The 22,244-nt window shown below is 40.1% G+C and overlaps 1 protein-coding gene across 3 annotated transcripts in view; it reads left to right on the top strand.

Annotated features, from left to right (window-relative positions):
* The window catches only part of Adamts12 (ADAM metallopeptidase with thrombospondin type 1 motif 12), a 306,637-nt gene that overhangs the window by 161,410 nt on the left and 122,983 nt on the right, over positions 1-22,244 (top strand). For all 3 annotated transcript variants that reach the window (XM_076857360.2, XM_076857358.2, XM_076857359.2), the window contains 2 exons: positions 5,646-5,842; positions 6,643-6,726. In XM_076857360.2, coding sequence (XP_076713475.2) covers positions 5,646-5,842; positions 6,643-6,726 — 281 coding nt within the window. The remainder of the gene's footprint in view (positions 1-5,645; positions 5,843-6,642; positions 6,727-22,244) is intronic.

Below are 22,244 nucleotides of genomic sequence, written 5' to 3'. Positions count from 1 at the left end.
AAACTCTGAGGTACTTTCTTACCTTTTCACATATTCTTTGTGAAGGACAGGTTACATGACTGAAATAAATATTAAAACAAGAATTCAATTTGGTTTCCTCACTAGGAATTCAGGGAAGAGGTTACTTGTCCAAGGTCAAGGGGCTAGCAAGTAGCTCAATTCACAAGTGGTTCAGGGCAGGGCCCTGGGGTGAGGAATGAGCAACAGTAGGTTGGGTGAGGAGCAAGACCAGCAGCCTTTTTCCAGGTTGGGAGGGCCATCTCTCTATAGCTCCCAACTCTGGGCCCAGAACATCTTCCCTGAGTAGCACTCATCTATTTATCTCCAGAAATCTATGATCTAAAGGTCCCACATTACCTATTGAGCTTCTTTTAGTCAAATGTCTTTCTGGCTTTACTTAGGACTGTGGGGACCTAGAGGGCTGGGACTCAGGTGGGCTTTGCTCTGGCTTCTTCCCTAGATGATCCTCTTGAGCTGATTCTTTATACTCCTCTCATTGAAGTTTCTAGGCAGGTGATGCCCAGGAACCCCACCCCCCCATATTGACTCCATCAGCTAAATGAGATTTGGAGGAGAGCAGCTAAGATGCTGATTTTGCTGCTTACCAACTATAAGACTTGGGGGGGAAAAATAAACTAACCTCTCTGAATTTTGTTTTTATTTTAAAATAGCTATAATAAAACTTACATCATTATTGTTATAATTAAATGATAAATGATTGACTCCAAAAGAGTATTTAGTAAGGCTGGGTTCTTAATGAGCATTCCCTTACAGGTGGCCGTCAATGTTTGTGTTGCCATATTGGTGCCAAGTCACTGAATTTTGGGAACATCCCTAAAGTAGGTAGCAGGAAGATGAGAGAATGAATGCTGGGTCTTGCCTCTCTGGAAGCTGCAGAATGTGGGATAGAGAAGATGACCTTGAGAGGGTCATGTTGGGGGACCATGGACCTCAAAATTGTAGTAAGTCTGATTAGTGGCTGATTTCCAATATGTGGTCCATTTTGACTGAGTGGAGAATTCTCCCTCTTCCTGGACACCTGGTATGTGGCAGCAGAAGAGAATCCAGATGAGGTTAAGAGTGGAATTAGGATTGAAGACAGTGCTCAAGCAATTCCTTAAGCAAAAGACGTGAGTCAGTGCTCATGCTAGAAGGTGCCTGCATGCTAAAAAGCACCATGAATATATAGGCAACTCTGTGATTTCCACAGCCTTCCATTTCTTGTCTTCATTTTCCCTGGTACTACCCCAGGCTCCTCCATGCAACTTTGTCAGGTGCTATCCACATGTGTCTGAGTCAGAGAGCTCAACTGTAGAGACAGAAGTTCTACTAATTGAGAAACCTCTAAATGAGGTGGGGAGGGAGGGAGGGAGGGAGAGAGAGAGAGAGAGAGAGAGAGAGAGAGAGAGAGAGGAGGGAGAGGAGAGAGAGACAGAGACAGAGCGAGCTTTGTGAAGAGCTATCTAATGCATTTGAGGAAGGTATGGGAAAGTTAGTTATCAATAAGTACTGGACATTGGCCTTACTCACACTGTCCATTTGGCTGGATTCCTCCCCTTGAAACAAATACGTCACAGTGTCAGTATGGAGAATTCTCTAGTTGAAATGTTATCACCTGGGGAAAAATGGTCAACTCTGTGGTTCTTCCTTATTTGTGGTTTCTAAATCAGTTCTGACTCATCTTCACTTCTTCTTTCACTTGACACCTATTAGACGCTACTGTTTGCCAAGCACAGTGTTAGGTGCTGGGGACAAGGCTAAAGGAAATGTCCCTCTGGCTCCTTAGCTGCTTAGAGCTTGATTACAGAGCCCCTCATCACAGGAAACCACAGCAGTGTGGAGACTGCTCACGGTGGGCCTGGAAGCCTTGCCAGTCCAGAAGATGAAACTTTCACAGTGTGCACGTGGAGGCGGAGGTGTTTGGGGCAGCTTCCCACCATTGTCGGCATCTCACCTGCCCTGAAGAGTTAGCAGGCTTATTCATCAAGCTCTGGAGATAAGTGTGTAAGGCTGGCTTGAAATTCCTAGAAATGTGGAACAGAAATATTTCTTCTGTTAAACTTGTGATGACTTCATCAAGACTTAGTAGGGAGAGCCAAAATAAATACAATACAATCTCTCAGCTCAGTCTTACCAGGGCATAATTCAAATCTTTCTATGTCTGCTGAGCTTCTGGCCCTGCCAGTAACAGAGCTCCTATCTTTCTCCTTGGGAATTATTTGAAACCCGACATTGACCGTTTTCATATGTTCATGTTGTACTACCCACAATTAGATCTCTGTTGCAAAGGGTAAGGATGTTTTCCTCTCTTTACAGGAGGGTAGAGTGGAGCTTGTATAGAGCCTCTTGCATAAATGTTTTTGGTGGCTGTAGTGGAACCAGAAAGGCTTGGCCTGGATCTAATTTTTTTGTTTACTATGTGACTTTGAGAAAATTATCTAATTTCTTTGAGTCTCAATTTTTTTCATCTAAATAATGGTGATCATATTAGGGCTCATCTTATGGGATTATGGGCATAATTAAATGAGGCATTGTGCTACATGCTTGGCATAAGGCTTGAATTCAGCAAGTGCTTAATGTAGATTTTGTTGGAAATTTTAAAAAATTATGCCTTTATGAGACCCCATTTCTTATTTCCACACTTCTTCCTATTAGACTGAGCATCTTACTTGACTCCTTGCTGGAAAATTAAAATAACTTGATGGATTTCAAATATGTCCTTTAAAAATTCTTGTCTTAGTGAGCTTTGTCTACTATAGCAAAGTGTCATAGACTGGTTTTCTTAAACAGAAGAAATTTATTTCACAATTCTAAAGACTGGAAGTCCAAGATCAGAGTGTGAGCAGATTTGGTGTCTGATAAGGGCCTTCTTCTGCTACCTTCTTGCTTCTATCTCTCCTCATGTGGTTGGGGGGTGGAGGGGGAGAAAGTTAGTTCTGGGGTCTGTTCTTCTTATAAAACCACCAAAAAAAACCCAGGACATAGTCCCTACCGTCATGGCATCATTTAAACCTAATTACCATTCAGCCCCCTCCCTTGCCAAATATTATGTTGGGAATTAGGGTTTCAACCTGTGGATTTTGTTGAGACACAAACATTCAGTCCAGAGCACACGGTCTCAACATTGAGAAATAAGTGGTTGAAGAGGAAAGAAGGAAGAAGAGAGAAAAGGAAAGAAAGGACTAAGGGGAACCAGCAAGAACCTTTTTTCTACCACCTTCTCACCCATACCAGCTCCTTCCAGCTCCTAACATCAGCTATCTGAGGGCTTCAGAATGGAGAGCGACCTTGGGTGGAGACCAGAAGCTGCAGCCTGGCGCTCAGGGGCCTGCTTTAAGGAAAGGGCTGCACGCTGCATGGTCTCTGCCCCTGAAGTGAGCATAGCCTTTGTGAGGGGACCAGCACCCAGGGAAGGGACATCCTCTGGTGATGGCCAACAGGGAAGAGGGGGCCAAGGTACCAGCTTTGGGGAGAAGCATAACTACAGGTGGCCTCAGGACCTGAGCTCAGTGAAAAGCATTGATCATCCTGCATTTTGGAGACCTGCCTTCACTTGGCAGGGACAGAAGAGACTGACAGAAGGAGATCACCCCAACCCATGTTGATGGTAGTCCCAAACTCTGCCTCAGCGCCATCTGCATGTGGCTGGATGCCTGGCTTACACAGAGATTTGAAAACAGTCCCATGAGCTTCAAAGAAGGGATGAGATGCTGATAGTGAATAAGTAAGGGTGCAGAAAGTTAGCAAGCAAGGGTTAAATATCTCGAGATTTCTTAGGGGATTCATGCCTCTTCATGTAAAGTAAGTAGAGAAGAAAAAGAGAAAATTGTCCCACCACAGTCAAAGGTGCTGACCATCTCCTCTGAACCTCCCCAGAAATTCCCTATAATGTTTACATAATCATGGATCATTTTCCAAAAGTTTTATATCAAAGCACAACTTCCTTATTTATATGCAAAGCTCATAGTAATACAGTTTGGATGAATTTAGACCTGTGATGATATTTCTTTTCTCTGGTCAATATAATTTCATGTGTTCCAACTTCACATACTGCGTCACTGAGGAACTCAGAAGGGTCACCTAGCAAATAGCGTAAACCAGTTCCACAACTTGAAGAGCACTGGGGGGAAGGGAAGGATATGGTTTTAGCTGTGCCAATGGAGGGTCTCAGGCAGAGCCTCAGGGGGAGCTTCATTCTTCAGAGAGGAGGAAGAATGCTTCAGAGATGCTTCAGAGATGCTTCAGAGAGGAGGATCAGAACTAGTGAGTGTGAGTTACACACCGGCAAGCTTCAGCTCAGGACAGGAAGGACTTTCTAGGGATGCCCTGTGGGTTGGCAAGCACCCCATTCCCACTGGAAGTGTTCGGATCAAGGCCAGATGGCCATCAGCAAAAATTAGGAAGGTAAAGTGAGGTTTTTCAATCAGTTCCCATGTTCTACCCCTGCCAGGGATGCAGGATGAAGATTAGGGGGAGGTGGGATATATGTGTGGCTATCTTTCTAAGAGGATCTTCAAAGTCCAAGTTGCTGCCCTCCATCAGCCCAGGTGTCTCACTCCCAGGTCCTTCATTTTCCCCAGCTCCCTGAGCCATTCTGTGCCCACAGAAAGTTAGTTCTTAGATCTGACCACCACTTGGATCTTGATTTTCATTTGGCCTTTTTCACTACTAGCCGTGGTAGTTTGAGATTTTGAGAATGATTCTGTGCAGCTTCTTCTCAATTTAATTCATGATTCTATAGCTCCTAGATTTTGCTTTCCCAATTATGATCCTTCCATACCACATTTTTCTTATACTGAAGCTAATTTGTCATCTTTATAAATGTTACTGTCCTTTCTTGGATCTCTTTCTTAGAACTCTTTTTTATCTTCTTGAAGCAGAATGCTGTGGACCCCTGCAGCTTTATACCTCACATATTCCCCAATTGTATGCATATTTACTCTATGGGAGACAGTATAATATATATTTTTAAAATGCATTAATGGGGTGGGGGTTGTAGCTCAGTGGTAGTTTGCTAGCCTACCATGTGCAAGGCCCTTTTTCAATTCTTAGCACCACATAAAAATAAGTAAAAAAAATAAAGTATTGTAACCAACTACAACTAAAAAATAAATATTAAAAATTGTATTAATGTAGGACAGAGAAAATCAGAATCTTCTACAACTAGATGGACTGTGTGACTTTGGGGAAGTTATTTACCAGCTCATTTGTGCATTAATTTCCATGTTTGCAAAATGGAGAGAGAAACATGTCCTCCAAACATTTATGAAGACAAACAGTTTAGTATTTAATAGTCCGACATACTGCTTTGAATACAGTAGGGGCTGAATAAGAGATGGAAAATAAACTGAAAGCTCCCATCTTAATTATAATATCTTCTTAATTTTATAAGACATATTTAATGAAATATGTCAATTCTTTCAAAGGAATACTTTTCAAACCTCCCTCTAAGACTCAAGTTTGAGTTATTTGGTTCCGATTCATTTAAATCAATCTTTTTTAAACACAACTCTTATTGAGTAGCTTTAAGAACATTGTACTGACACATCTAAACATAAACTCAAAGCCTCATGTCTTTACAAACGTAAGTGGATATGTGTGAGATGTACACAGAATTAGCCCACTATCTTCTGTTTAATGTTCAGACAGTCTTGGCACCTCCGAGAAGCAAGAGCTACAACGAGAAAAGTGGGAGAGGAACAACATGCCAAGCAGAAGCCTCTCTCGGCGCTCCATCAGCAAAGAGAGATGGGTGGAAACACTGGTGGTGGCTGACACAAAGATGATCGAGTACCATGGGAGTGAAAACGTGGAGTCCTACATCCTCACCATCATGAACATGGTACACCTGACTGTATGAGGTGGGGGGGAGCAGCTGGTGAAGAGATGCCATTAGAAGAGCCCTCCTGCCCATCAAAGAAATAGGTCCTTTTAACCTGCATAGATAGATTGAGATGTGTGTGTGTGTGTGTGTGTGTGTGTGTGTGTGTGTGTGTGTGTGTGTCCCCCCTATCTAAGTGAATACAGATGGAGATTTAGGACAAATTAGTGTTTCCCTTAAAAGCGTATATCCTGGGGAAAATGTAATTTATCATTTGTATATTTTTATTAGGTACATAGCAAGCATTTCAATCCTTTTGGTATGACTTTGTCTTATCCATCATTTATGTAGTTATATAAATGAGTAAATTGAACAAAGAATTAGAGTGTGATTTTCTCAAAGTAGTTATAGCTAGAATTGGAATAAAGTTATACTGCAATTCCTAATTTTAAGCTTCCCTTTGCCTTATGAGTGTGTTCTGCCTTTCTGTTAATAAGGGGAAAGGTATTTGCTTGAGTAACTAATAATGAAAGTGGGGAAGACCCGAGGCAAGGGAATGGTCAAAAAAAAAAAAAAAAAAAAAACCAAAGGGATTGATGTCTCAAGCACATAGTCAGTCAATCATCCAGAAAGATTATCTTTAAATATCCCAATGTGGGTGGAACTGTTGGCATATCTTACTTTTCTTTGTTCTATATCAAGAATCTGTGACCTATAATATGATGTGAATTCAACTGCATTACAGTGCTGTTTTTCCCCTGCAGCATAGATACATATTACCTATCCATGTGGAGCTAACAGTTTTCCATTTCTGACTCCAGGTCACTGGGTTGTTCCATAATCCAAGTATTGGTAATGCAGTTCACATCGTTGTGGTTCGGCTCATTCTCCTTGAAGAAGAAGAGGTAAGGAATAGTTTCCGCTTTACTCCTCTCTGTAACTGTACACTTTCTAACTCCTTTTTCTAAAGGGTTCTTGATAAATAAGAGGTTTCCAGATAGGTGTTTGGAAGCTCATAGAAGAAGGACAACAGTTTTGTGTTATTTTCTTGAGAAGGCGAGATGGATATCATGTGTTATTTTCTTGAGAAGGCGAGATGGATATCATTTCCAAAATGTACATAGTTGGAATCACCTGACTGCCACTACATTTAGTTATATATAAACCAGGCCTACAGCACTTACTAAGCCAAGGAACTGAATATACTCCTCAGAAGAGGATATACAATCAATCAACAAACATATGAAAGAAAATGTGCAACATCACTAGCAATTAGAGAAATGCAAATCAAAACTACTCTAAGATTTCATCTCACTCTAGTCAGAATGGCAGCTATCAAGAATACAAATAACAATAAGTGTTAGTGAGGATGTGGGGAAAGATGCACACTCATACATTGCTGGTGGGTCTGAAAATTGATGCAACCAATCTGGAAAGCAGTATAGAGATTCCTTGGAAAACTTGGAATGGAACCACCATTTGACTCAGCTATCCCACTCCTTGGTTTATACCCAAAGGACTTAAAAGCAGCATACTACAGGAATACAGCCACATCAATGTTTACAGTAGCACAGTTCACAATAGTTAAATTGTGGAACCAATCTAGATGCCCTTCAGTAGATGAATGGATAGGAAAACTTTGGTATATATACACAATGAATATTACTCAGCATTAAAAGAGAATAAAATCATGGCATTTGCAGGTAAATAGATGGATTTGAAGAATATAATGCTAAAGTTAAGTAAGCATATCCCAAAAAAAACCAAAGGCTAAGTATTTTCTTTGATATAAGGATGCTAACTCATAATGGCGATGATGGGGGAAGCATGGGAGGAATGGGGAATTTTAGATAGGGCAAAGGGGAGGGAGGGGCAGGGAAGAGGTAAGGGAGTAGGAATGATGGTGGAATGAGTTAGACATCATTACCCTAAATACATGTATAAAGACACGAAGGATGTGACTCTATGTACAACCAGAGATATGAAAAATTGTGCTCTATATGTGTAATAAGAAATGAATTGCATTCTGCCATAATATATAACAAATTAGAATAAATAAATAATAAAAAAGAAACAGTGAACAGAGGGGAAAAATGTACCTGGGAGGACAAACTATATAGGTGATTGGTTTCAATAAAAGGAGAGACATGAAAATGTTGAGCCTTTTATACCACTAATTAATGAACTGTGGCTCTTTTACACAATTCTCTCAGATTTGGACTCTTTTCTGAACTTCTACCTTTCATCTATTCTCAGAAACTTACTTATCCACATTCTGAGACTCCTAATGGATACCAGAAGTCCAGAGCTCTTCCTTGAGGTTCCTACTTATATCTAATTGCTTACTTGACATCTCAACCTGGATGTGTCTTAGTCCATTTAATCATGGAAACTTAATAAGTCAACAATGGAAATTTTGATTATTTCTTGCTCCCAATACCTCAATTTTTCTTCCCTCCATTTCCTAAACCACCATCTTATCCATCTCTATGGATTCTATCCATCTTTGTATATGTACCAAATTTCTAAGCCTAGGAATCATTCTTGATTTCTCTTTTTCATATCTTCCAAATCCAACAGCAAGGCCCTTAGTGGTTCCACCTCTGAAGTACATCTAGCCACCCACTGCTCATCATCTCTCCAGTCATCACTTTGGTTTAGGCCTTATCATACCAAGATATGGGCTACTAGAGTGAACTTCAAAATGGTTTTCCCATTTCCAGCTTGCCTCCATAATCCATTCTGCATAGATGATCATTTTAACTACAGCTACAGTTGATCATTTTAAATACAACTGCCAAAATCCCTTTAATGACACTCTATTTTTTTTTTTCAGCACAAATTCAAGTTCTCTTACTTCAGAGGCTTTAGTGATTTTGCCTCCGTCCACCTGTCTAGACTTCCTTGTGTTACTCCCTTCCTTGCTTCCTGCCCTCCTGCTCTCTGGACTCAGGTTCTAAACACACTCGGTGCTTTGCAGCCTCATGGCCTGTGCACTAGTAGTTCCCAGTGTCTGAAATATCCCATCCTGATTCTGCGCATCCCTCAGGCCTCAGTTAAAATGCTGTCTCGCCTCTTCAGAGAGGTCTCAGTCACCCCTCTCAAAGTTGGCCCCTCTTACCGTTCTCCATCACAGAATGATAGCACTCTCCCAACACATTATTATTCGGTGTACCTTTTGACTCTTACCTTAATTATCTCAGCCACCATCAGCATATGAATTACACAGTGCAAAAAAAAAAAAAATGTGTTTCTTTATTTTGTTACAACCCCAGCACCTAATACCATGTCTGGGGCATGAATAATGAATGAAGTGAAATTTAATGAACAGTCAGCCCGAAAAAAAAAAAATGTCTTTGAAATCTATAGAGCTTAATTCGTGGCTGGCATATGTGAAATGGGACACCCATTCAGATCTGTTTCAGCAAGAAAGATGTGGTCAGAATATCAAGGCAGGGCGTATGGTTTTTTAAACAAGAGGGTCTCCACAATCAGTTAGAAGCTAGTTTAAATATGATCTCTGTAACCTGGATCTATTTTCCTTTTCTGCCCCACCACCCTATATCTTTTCTTCATTCAAGACATATTTGGGGTTTCTTGGAATAACTACAGGTATAGTATTACTCTTCCTGTGATCCTTTCATTAAGAAGATCTACCTAAGCCAGGAGTTGTAGCACATATCTATAATCCCAGCAGCTCTGGATGCTGAGGCAGGAGGATTGTAAGTTCAAGACCAGCCCCAGCAATTTAATGATGCTCTAAGCAATTTATCGAGACCCTGTCTCAAAATAAAAACAAAAAGGGCTGGTGCTATGGTTTAGATATGAGGTGTCCCCTCATATACGAGACAATGCAAGAAAGCTTAGAGATAAAATGATTGGGTTATCAGAACCTTAACCCAATCAGAGGGTTTATTCCCTGAAAGGATTAACTGGGTGGGGACTGTAGGCAGGGAGGGTGTGGGTTGGAGGAGGTGGGCCACTGGGGGTGGCCTTTGGGATATTGATTTGTCTTTGTTGAGCAGAGGTCTGTGCTTCCTGATCGTGTCCTGAGCCACTCTCCTCCACCATGCACTTCTAACGTGAGGTTCTGCTTCACCTCAAGCCCCAAGGAGTAGAGCCAGCTTTCATGGACTGAGACCTCTGAGACTGTGAGCCCCCAAATAAACTTTTCCTCCCCTAAAATTGTTCTTGTGGGGGACTGGCGTTCACTTGGCACTCAAGGGCCAACAGAGTGCACAGCAGACCTAGCGTGGGCCACAGCTTCCTCAGAGTCTCCTTACGTTGCCCAGGCTGACCTCAGATTTGTGATCCTCAGCCTTCTGAGTCCCTGGGATTACAGTTGATTTTACCTGGTAATTCCTGAGGAAAACAGATTCAAGGGATGAGTGAACTGGAACAGCTGAGGCAGGAAGCAGAACTACAGAATCAGACCCAGATGGAACCCAGGGCCTGACACATGCTAGGCAATACTCTAGCACTGAGCTCTACCACAGCCTTTTATGTTTTATTTTGAGACAAAGTCTTGCTCAGTTGCTCAGGCTGACCTCAAACTTGGAATCCTCCTGCCTCAACCTCCCAAGTAACTGGAATTACAGATGTACACCACCACATCTTCCACATTTTCTTTCTTTCTTTCTTTCTTTCTTTCTTTCTTTCTTTCTTTCTTTCTTTTGCACAAAGATGTTAACATCAGACCTTCTATTTTCTCTTTTTAAAATTTTTTTTTGTGGCAAACAGCATGGAATTCTTTTATAAAAATTCAGTTTTATAATGGATAGTAGTGTTCATAAGAATAAATTATTTATGTGAGTAGATTATTTGAATTATGAAAATCTGCCTCTAACTTCTGCTGGTAGTAGAATCCTTGTATTCTAACATGATGTATTAATTTTTGGTACTGATTTTTAGTACAGTTTAATGATTTTCATTTTCAGCCCTTAAACTATATTATTAATATTAATGTAAGTGCTATGAGGGCAGAAAATTGTTGTCCACTGCTTTGTAAATGGTGACTATAAGTACCTGACATTCATCTGACTTTTTCACCAGATGATTGAATAAAGAAAGATGACCTGAACAATGATAGGTCATTTTCATAATACTTGAAACCACAGAATCTTTTTTCAGAATTTAGACTTACACTGTACCATTTTTGGAACATGGTTCAGGTTATCACTCATTTCCAGAAACTCTTCACTCTAGAAAATCATGCTAAATTATTCCTTGTTAAATGAGGTCTCTAAACCCACAATGTGGCTAAGGATGAGAGAATGAAATCATATTTTTGTGCAACTAGTTGTGAAACACACTTACATGAAATGGTCGTTTATAAATAGATTGACAGGGCAACCCAAATTACCAAATCTTTCATTTACTCTTTCTGCAAAGCCTTTGTTGTGTTTTATTCACTAAATATTTTGTATCTTCTCTTTGCCTAAAAGTATACCAAGCATATAGGCAAAAAATAATAATAATAAAAATAAAGAGGATACTACCCTAACCTTTGCAGGGAAGCAGATTTCTTAAATCTAGCATATATATCAATTCTCTAAATTTGTTATAAACTGATAAACTTAGTTTAAAATGTCTTTCTGGAGCTGGGGTGTTAGCTCACTGGTTGAGTACAGGTTTAGCATGTGGAAGGTCCTGGATTCAATCCTTAGCACCCAAATAAATCAAATATTTTTTATGTCTTTAATAAATAAATAAATAAATTTTAAAAATTGATCTCATCAGTCTTTTGGTCACAGCAGAAAAAAGCTGACCGAAGCATCTGGGGATGTGGCTAAGTGGTTAAGCACCCCTGGGTTCAATCTGCAGTACCAAAATAAATACATAAATAAACAAAATCTAAAACTTGGAAATCAGGCAAAATAAAAACTAGGTATCTTTTAAATGTCTAACTTACCTATCTGAACTTCTGAGAATGGAACTGGCTATTACTCATCAATGTTAGGTCCTAGATATAGTAAAGTTAGGTACTGACTTATAGAAAACTGATAAGGCTACACAACTGGTGTTTGTCTAGTAGAGATAAAAATGATTTGTGTCTGACAAAGAAAACAGCCCAAGCCTGTGGCCTGTGGAACACTGCATCTAATTCAGCAATCTCATTCCAGCATTAGGGTTTTCAAACTCAACAAAGGAAAGTTCTGGGTATGAAATGGAAAAATCTTCGCCCTCTACAGTCCCAGCAATACCACTTGCATGACTTCCCTATGTGGCTTCCTCCAGACACTTAGGATTCCACTCTCTTCATTCTCAGGAAACAATGTATGCCCTCTTTTTATTTTTTTAATATTTTTTTTTTAGTTGTAGATGGACACAATACCTTTATGTTATTCATTTATTTTTATGTGGTGCTGAGGATCACACCCGGTGCCTCATACGTGCTAGGCTAGCACTCTACCACTGAGCCACAACCCCAGCCCCAAGGTATGCCCTCTTAATGCTGACTTCTTACTGCCAAAGAAGTTGTTCAGGAGAAGTTGATTGATCACTACATCCTCCAATCAATCACAATTACATTGTTTTCTTCTTCCTGGCCCAATTTTGCAAGTGCAAAGAGACACAAATGATTTGCTGTAGACAGCATGGCTTTCTACCTCCACCTTGCAAACATTATCTTCATTCAAGCTTTTGATTAAATAGAATCTATAAAGTGGTACAAGGTCCACAGGGTGACAGCAGAATAGACATTTATAATTCTTGTTTTCCTGATTCCCAGAGATGATTCAGGCTATTCTTCACATTGTTGACTAGTGAGCAGTCCAAACAACAGCAAAATGCAATGATTCCGCTCCTAACTAACCTCAGGATGACAGACAGACACAGACAGGAAGTACAGAGGGAGGCCCAGACTGTCACCACTTTGAGCAGAGACCTGCGTGCTCACTCTGACTTTGCCATCCTTCAGCATGTAGCCCTCTGAAGGTCACATCATTGCTCCATATTCCATCAGTCACTGAGGCTGTGCTAGCCCACTGAGGAAATGAATATGGATATAAGTCCCATTTCCTGACCCTGAGGAACCTAAAGTCTGCTGCCAAAAGCACAAAATAGAAAATTTTAAATTGAGATTGTCATGAGTGTAAAAAAAGATGTACCTGGGATAGGGAAAGATGCTTGAATGTCTAAGCTGTGTTTTAGAGAATAAGAAGGAATTAGCCAGTGAGGAAGGACATGCCGAGTAGAGGGACCTACATGAACACTGGCTTAGATGTTTAGCCTAGCACTCGGCAAATGAACGAGGCCAGTGAAGACATCCCTGATATTAGACAGCAGGACAGGAGAGTGAGAACTCAGGTAGAAAGGAAACAATGAGATTGTGCTGGAGGGAGGAGAGATCATGGTCGATCAAAACCTTCCCATTTCCACTCACAGCCAGTCCTGCTCCTCTGTTGCCTGCCTCTGTATATGACATTGGATAAGCCAGAGATCTGGAAGGCATCCATGACACCTCCTTCTCTCCCTCCCACATCCAGTCCACCATCAGGTACTGCTAACTCTATCCGACCTTCTCCATCTCTTCAGTACAAGCTACTTAGCCCGTTCATGGACTATGGTTGAAGGTATATACTGTCTGGGCTAGTCAAGTTCAGTAATATTCTTTTCAATTCGGTTTTCTCACTGTAGCCCAGATGAACTCAATACAGTAATGTGACCATAACTACCCTCCTGCCATCACCTCTCCAACCTTCACCCCTGGTTTAAAGCAGTTTGGTGGTTTTCTGGCTCCCTCCTCATTCCATTATGCCTCCTTTGCTCTTGGGATACGGTGACTGTCTGCTACTCATCATGCTTTCTCTTGCCATTGATCTTGTTGTCTGGACGGTTTTCTTTCTTGTTTTCACTCGATTAACGCCATAATTATTTCAGCTCAAGTGTTACTTCACCATGGCGGTCCTCCCTGACCTCCACGCCCAGTGGATCTCGGTTTTTCACTCTCATAACACTGCATTTCTCCCTCATCATATATCACTGTCCTAATTTTACGTCTATTTGATTGCTGGAATTCCCTTCAATAGTATGTACAACCTAAGGGAAGAGGTTGGGTGTGGTATTGTTCACCATTAGCCCTACTAATACATAACAGGCCCCTGATTTTTCAATGACTAAATAAGGGAATGAATGAGTGAATTGAGGCCAGCAGTCTGGGCAAACATGAGGGGCAACAGTGACCAACTCATGACAAACCTTGTGACCACATAAAGAGATTTGGATTTAATCCTGTGGGAGACTCTGGATGATTCCCATACTGACCAATGAAACGCAGAGAAAGGCATTAGAGGAGCCACTTGGAGGCTCTGTGGGACGTTGTGTGAGGTGGGGAACACTGAGGTGGGGTCACTGGGGTATGTCTCATTCATTAGTGACTTTCCACCACTCCACTCTGGTCTTTGGTATTCTAATCTCATATGACAGCTAGCACTGCTTTGGACTTTATTTTTCAGTGGTGGGTTCAAGAGAATTCAGGGTTAAGTGGTAACAACTTCTGTCCACCATTTCCTGTCCTGTTAAAACCACTGAGGACTGTCACCACATTTTGAGAACAAATTGAGTGACTGGATGTGCAACTCACTTTGGAGGCTTTCTCAAAGACTTAGGTGGTCATATTTCAGAGCAGTGGAAACTCTGATACACAAACTATGATCTGAAAGACAAGTGTTAAGTCACCAAGGCCAAGAAAGCAAACCAGCTTCAGCTACGAGCCAACTTGCTCACCCCTGCCCTCCTCCATCAACCCTGAATCAAGCTCTTATTTTCATTTTGTGACACTAGTGTTATAATTTTGATGCTTAATTCGCTTCAAGGCCTTGGACACAAACAGCTTCTAGCCCTTTCCACTTTAGACCTATTCAGTCAGATCCAATGGCCTTTCTGCCAGGGGCTAGGAGTTGGACTCATCCTCCCAGCTCATGTGAGCAGCCTGACGTTGTGGAGAGAACAAGATGATGGTTGGTCCCACTACTTTCTAGCTGTCTAACCTATGGTAGGTCACTTAGTTTGTTCCTCCATTTCCTGACTGGATGAAGTGGCATTAATAATATCTACTCCATACAGGGTTGCTGTGAGAATAAAATGTATTAGTTCATGTAATAATTAGTATTATGCATGGCTTATAGAAGCCAGTGAATAAATGTCACTTGTTAGTGTCAATCTTATTGTTTTTGTCATTATTATTGTCATCCTCTTTTAGTTCCAACAATAACCCTATGTATTTATTGCATTCATACTCAGTTTGCAAGTCCTAGGAAAATAACAAGCCTTAAGGACAAGACGAGGATCAGAAAAGGCTGGAGATTTCTTTTAAGAACATGAAAACAAGGATGGATGAGAGTTAGATGTAGCCTAGTGGATTCCAGATGGCTCTGCCATCAGGGGTGGGCCTGAGGGTGTCAGGCTGGACTGAAGGAGAGGCATAGACCTGATGGCTGGAAGGATCTGCCTGCCTTCATGGAGAATTTCTTCTTGTTCTTCTGAGAGATTTAGTGTTAGGTTCGCTCTGAAGTTAAAAGCCTGTTGATTTTAGAAACTCAGATGATGGTTTCTGCGTCCACTCTCATCCTCCACCTGATGTGTGGGTCTTTAATAGTCCATATAGTTGTTGTTCTTTCAGGTTAAATGTCAAAAAATATCGGCAAAGAGTTTTTAGACTCATACCTTTTTTCTTCTTTAATCAAAGACTTTTTTCCTCTGATAGTAGATGAGTTATTCCTTAGGCACAGGGGAAGTTTCCAGATTTTATGTTTTACTGCTTGTCTCTTCCTTGTCCATCATCTCTTTCAGTAGCTTATGCCTGGCTAGCAGAGCGCGGTCAGATTCTGTACCAAATCAAAAATTGCTACTAGGAATTACAAAGAAATCGATAAAAGATTTTTTTTTTCATTATAGAGAAAGCTTACAAAAAGAGAGCAATTTGTAACAAAAGCCATATTCTTGTAAAATCGTTTCCTATCTCCCAGTTAGGGCTGTTTCTGTGAATAGAGACTGATTTCCTCCATGTCAGCTCCCTATCCTATAAGGTCACAGTCTCATATGCATAGGAAAGGGGACATGGGAAGCAAATTGGACTAGCTGGAGGAAATGAGGTGAGGGGTGAAAAAAGATGAACTAAAAACTAAATCTATTTTTGTTTGCAGAGGAAATAATTTCATGTAGATGGATGTTTATTTTAACAAGCTCCAATAATGACCAGGTTGCTTTATGAAAACGTTTAGCACAAGTCTCTCATCTTTATTGTGAGCCAGCATAATCTCTTTGAAATCCTTTTTCCATCTTGGGTGCGCTTAGGGCTACTTGGTCTAAATGCATCACTAATTATCCTTCCCAAGGGTCCTGTGACCAAGTGCACTCAAGAAACAAAATCAGCAAGTACTGCTTGGACTTAACCCTTTGTAAGACTTGCAGATAAGAGGCTGAAGGGACTGGGTGGTAGGGGGAGATGTGCTCAGAGAAAGCCTCCTGGAAGAGCTGTGACATTTAATTGAAAATGAAGAAAGTATCCTGAAGACCTTGTCACCGAGCTTGTGTGAAATACCACACAGTGCAGATGAGAATTTTACGCCGGGCAAACAACTCAGCTGAAAATTACCAGCAATGCGGTCCGTTACGTACTTGTTCTGTCTATAACAGGAACATACAAAAGCAATGAAGAGAAAGTACTCAAGATTTTGGAGGTAGATATCAGACTCTAATACATGTATTTTTCTCTTTAGTGACTATCTGCCAGGTTTTTCCAGAATTGCTCTTGTAGGAGGGTTGAGATGAATGAAAAATTCCTCTGTGGCCAGCTCTTTACTTTTCAGCACCTTACCCTTTCCTTTTTTTTTTTTTATTGGTTGCTCAAAACATTACAATGATCTTGACATATCATATTTCATACATTTGATTCAAGTGGGTTATGAACTCCCATTTTTACCACGTGTACAGATTGCAGGATCACATTGGTTACACATCCACATTTATACATACTGCCATACTAATGTCTGTTGTATTCTGCTGCCTTTCCTATCCCCTTCCTATACCACCCACCTCTCCCCTCCCCTCCCATCTTCTCTCTCTACCCCATCTACTGCAATTCACTTCTCTCTCTTGTTTTTTTTCCCCTTTCCCCTCACATCCTCTTATATGTAATTTTGTATAACAATAAAGGTCTCCTTCCATTTCCATGCAATTCCCCTTCTCTCTCCCATTTCCTCCCACCTCTCATCCCTGTTTCATGGTAATCATCTTCTCATGCTCTTCCTCCCTGCTCTGTTTTGAGTTGCCCTCCTTATATCAAAAAAGTCATTTGGCATTTGCTTTTTAGGGATTGGCTAGCTTCATTTAGCATAATCTGCTCTAATGTCATCCATTTCCCTGCAAATGCCATGATTTTGTTATTTCTTAGTGCTGAGTAATATTCCATTGTATATAAATGCCACATTTTTTTATCCATTCATCTATTGAAGGGAATCTAGGTTGGTTCCACAGTCTAGCTATTGTGAATTGTGCTACTATGAACATTGATGTAGCTGTGTCCTTCCCCAACAGCCCCACTGCTGGAAAACCTCAACAATGATGCAGACCTAGTCCATATAATTAGATGGTCTAGCCTTGAAGTTGTTCTCATTACTGCTTGGTTGCCTGCCCTCCATTCTCCTCTTCATCCCTGCAAAGAACTTGGAAGGGTGTGAGATGTTACCCTTTTTGCAGGCTAACATGCTAGTTTGCCACAAATTTAATGAATGTGATGTTGGGAGAAGACATGAGACTCTTGAATTAGAAGCAAAAGACATTTTTACTCATGGCTCAACATACAACATGAGCTTCATGCTCCCAGCTGTCTCTTGTCCCCAGAGGGGTGATATAAGCAGCCCAGCTGGATACTGTGCACACTGTAAGTTTTACTATAGCTAAGGAGCCCTAAGATAAGGAAACCCCAATTTGGTAAAAGTGATCATAAATAAACTTGTCCAACTTTTGCCCCAGAGGAAGCCATTACCTTATTATTATGAACTGAAAAGAAAATCTGCTCTTTTTTCTCTGCAGAGAGACTATCTTCCAAGGCTATTTGTTATACAGCATCCTTGAAAAGAACAAAAGCTATCAGTGATGATGTGCAAATATATGAGAGACCTGTGGAAAAATGTGTCCCAACAGTTGCTTTTACAGGCACTAGAATTATTATTATAGATTTTCTGTTTTGTTGTCAAACTTCTGATCCTTTCCCCTTTCATTCCTGTAGTCAGTAGGAGATCTTGCCTGTTTACCGACTTACCACAAAACCTCTCACCAACCTGATATTCACTTTTTTCCTGGCTAAACCCACATTTTTTCCACCTTTTCTTCACTTTTTGATGAGGGATGTGCACTCTTACTATTGTCAAAATTGCTGTGTATAAAGATATGTGCAATGCCCGAGATAGGAGAGGACTAAATTCCACTCCTTCTCCTGGAGGCATTTAAAGAAAATGGTACATCATTTTATAAATGGAACCTCATTGTTATACAAAATTACATATATGATGGTGTGAGGGGGAAGAGAAAAAAAAGAGAGAAAAAAATGTGTCACAGTAGATTGGGTAGAGAGAGAGGTGATGGGAGGGTAGGGGAGGGGAGATAGGAAGGGCAGCAGAATACAACAGACACTAATATTGCTGTATGTATAAACGTGGCTGTATAACCAATGTGATCCTGCAATCTGTACACGTGGAAAAATAAGAATTCATACCCCATTTGAATCAAATGTATGATATGTCAAGATCATTGTATTGTCTTGAGCAACTAATAAAAAACAAAATAAAAATAACAGGAGGATAAAGACATTTTTATTAAAGCATAAATAATTAGCAAAAAAAAGAAAGAAAGAAAATGCAGCAAGTACTATGAACCAAGGATGCACAAGATATATTGGCAGAAACCTCATCCAAATTGGGGGGGAGGTGAAAGACTTCCTAGAAATGACCTATTTGTGTGTTAAAAGGATGAATGGAGGGATGAAAGGAGAAAAATAGCATGTTAGTAAGAGAAGATAGTTTAAAGAAAGGAAGGTAAAAATAGCACAGTGTGTGTGGTGGAGGAGTGCTGATATAAGCAATCTAATGTTGCTGGCATGTAAGCTGTAAGGTTGCAAGGAAGTTGGGCTTCAGAGGTTCTTGAGCCATGGGTCCTGGTAAGGGTAGACTTCTGTTTTGACAAAAATGAACCTCAATCTGACAATAGTGATAGATTTGAAGAGGTCAAGGAATAAAGTAGGAAAGCAATAGGAGATGCTGCATTTAACATGCCTAGAATGAAAGTTTGAGCTAAGGGCAGTAGGCAGCAAAGGTGGAGAGGAGAGACTATCCTCTAAATTAGCAGTGAATCATGAGAGACTGGGAGGCAGATCTGCAAGAGAGTAGTCCAACAGGAAGACACTGGCACTTCTCAGTTGGCCAATCTAGTACATGGTGTTTCTTGCAATTGAGACAGGATTTACAGGAAGATCATCATTTCTCAGGATGCTTAATTGAAGGTATCTATGGAGATATTCATCAAAAGATTTAGGTACATCTGGACTTCAGGAGAGATTTGGAATGATTTATAAATTTTGAAGTTTTTTTAAAAAAATGATTTCCAAAAACATAACTGTGATTGAGAGTGAACTAAGCCATGAGCCAATGGAAGGGCAGAAGAAGGGCCCTTGGGAGGCCTGAGAAGTGACCAAAGAGGAAGAGGATGACAGTTTGGAATCCTGAGATAGAGGTGTCTGTCCCTGCTTTCTCACTGGGGGGAAATGGGGAGGAGATGGGCATAATCATCCACTACCAATTGCCAAGTCTTTCAAGTTATGCAAAGCGATGAGTTTAAAGAAGTCTTCGGTGGTTTGGAAACCACTAGCCCTGGACTCGTGACTGCAAATGGATTGATTCTAAACCCTGCTCTGCCAATACCTGCTTTGTGACTTGGTTCAGGTGCCATCCAAAATGGCCTGGATTTCCTCACTGTTTAAATACATGATTGGATATGTGATTCCTAAGGTGCTTCAGGGAGATGGGCTTTTCGTCATCATGGGGAAATTGGATGCTGAGTTTATGCTGCAACATCTGGAAAGTGACTCTGTGTCTCCATTAGGAACACATGTTGCTGACACTGAACTTGGCTCTGGATGAGGGAAACCGGGTATTTGTAAATATTCACTTGACTTAAGCAGACACTCATGAATGATATGGAAGTTTCGGAATGCTGATTCAAGCTAATATGTAAAAGGACAATATTAGAAAATTGAGCTTCTCAGATCTGTGTTTCCCCCTCCAGGGATTATGTGAGCCAAAGTAAAACTAAGCCCCATCTACTTCCACCACTTCTGTAGCCATTAGGATTATTAACAAGCTTTTTATTTATTTATTTATTTATTTATTTATTTATTTTTTAAATATTGAATCTTCAGCTCAAGTCAGGGCTGCTTCTCACTTTTTAATTTTTTTTTAGATGTCAATTTTTTAGGTGTCAATTATTTACTTACATGAGGTACTGAGAATCGAATCCAGTGCCTCACAGATGCTAGCCAAGTGTTCTACCACTGAGCTACAATTCGAGCCCTCTAATAAGCTTTTATATTCATGGTTACTTAAGTAGGGAAGTTTATAAACTTTAAAGTAGGTATGGGGATATGTGTGTGGGTGTATGTGAATACACCCATATGTGAGTGTGGTTTTGTAATTATATGTTCAATGTGGTCATTGCCACAAATAAAATAAAACATTTTGGTAGAAAACAGGAGGAAAATTGGAAGAAAGATTATTCTTTTTTTAAATCAAAAATAGCTTTAGATAGAGCCATAATAATTCAGGAAAGACTGTAAAGTATTGTGATTCCCTGAACATAAGCATGCTCAATTTTGTTTATTGAAAAGCTTATGTCCACCACCAACTGGGACGAGTAGATTCAGCCAATTTAAATTTCCTATTACCTGTATTTATTTTATTTTAAATGAACAAAACCCCTGTTTCTTCTTTTACTTTATGTCTCTTTACTAAAATGTATGTTTTGTTCCTGGTTTTAGTCAGAACACCTTTTATTTTGAGCTGTTCCCATTCTGTCTGCAGTTCCTCCTTTCAAACTAAGAAAGAGAACTTGGATTGCTATTAAACCAAGATGAACTTCATTGTGTAATCAAAGGGAAATTTACAAGTCTGAAAAATGGGAACTGACTTCCAGAGCAAGGGAGAGGAACAAATTTGATAGCTGCATTATTAGACCACCTTATTACAATCCTTCAGGGAAGACATAACTGTGATGTAAATCAGTATCATCAAGGAAAAAAGCCCTTGGCCTCATTTCAAACCATGACAGACAGCCCAAGAATCTCAGAACCCAAGTACCATTTAATTCTTGGTTCCTGGAGTGAGAGTTTGTTATGATGCCCTTGCTTCTTAGCTTCTTGTGAACAAAAATCTAGACACTGGGATGGAAAGCCATGGCAGACAGGTGCAGTAGCATGGCGACATTAAATTAAGAAGTCTTTCAAAGGATTACTAGAATCTCAGTGATTTCTCCAGCGTTTCCTTTGAGCTTCCTTTCCTTGATTCTGGTAGCCTAATCTGTTAAGTGAGACTTTTTAGCTGTTGCGAAGTGCCACTCCAGTTCAGATGACAACTGTCAGGAGGATATGTTTGAGAGCTGATGAGATCTTTAGCTGTCTGACTACCTTTAGAGTATAATGTCTTGGGAAGTTTATAAACTTTATGAGTTTTATAAACTTGATGAGTGTTGTAGTTCATAATCAGATACATGTGTTTAGAGCCAGGCTAGGCATTCTTGAGGATCTAAAGAAAGTTTGGTAAATTTTCAGATTATTTAATCATCAGGTCTTGAATACCCATCCACCACAGCAAAGTCAGGAGTTGTACAGGATATAGAGTCTTTGGAGCATTAATAAAATAATGGAGGACCCATAAAAACTTAAAAATGCAAAATGTCATTACAGATCTAACCATTTATATAACTAGTTGCTTCCATGCAGAAATATTCTGATACATGAATAAATAAATAAAATAATAATGACATGTGAATACAATCTTCAAATGTGAGTCTTGGTAAGAGAAATATTAAGATCTAGGTGCTGTCTGTGGCTTTACCATTTGCAAACTATACCAATTCCAATTGCCACGGAAAACATTCTTCTCATCTGTAGATGGGAGTTAATCATTGTTCTCTGAACTACTTCATGAGTGTTTACAATATCAAGTGAGATGAAGTACGCAGAAGTAATTTAAAAGATGAATGTGATAAGCACATGCCATGTGGATTTATTATTGTGTACAACCTCACTGAGACTCAAATATATAGAAAACTAGATAATATGCAGTTACCACTAGAGTCTTTTTCTCACATTTGGTATGATTCATCTTAAGTGATGTCAGGACTTTTGCTTCTGTTTTATCCTCTTTCTTTC

The sequence above is a fragment of the Callospermophilus lateralis genome, chromosome 5 (assembly GCF_048772815.1).
Source record: "Callospermophilus lateralis isolate mCalLat2 chromosome 5, mCalLat2.hap1, whole genome shotgun sequence".
NCBI lineage: Eukaryota > Metazoa > Chordata > Mammalia > Rodentia > Sciuridae > Callospermophilus > Callospermophilus lateralis.
Note: the sequence above shows the minus strand (reverse complement) of the source record. Positions and strands in the feature narration are given on the sequence as shown.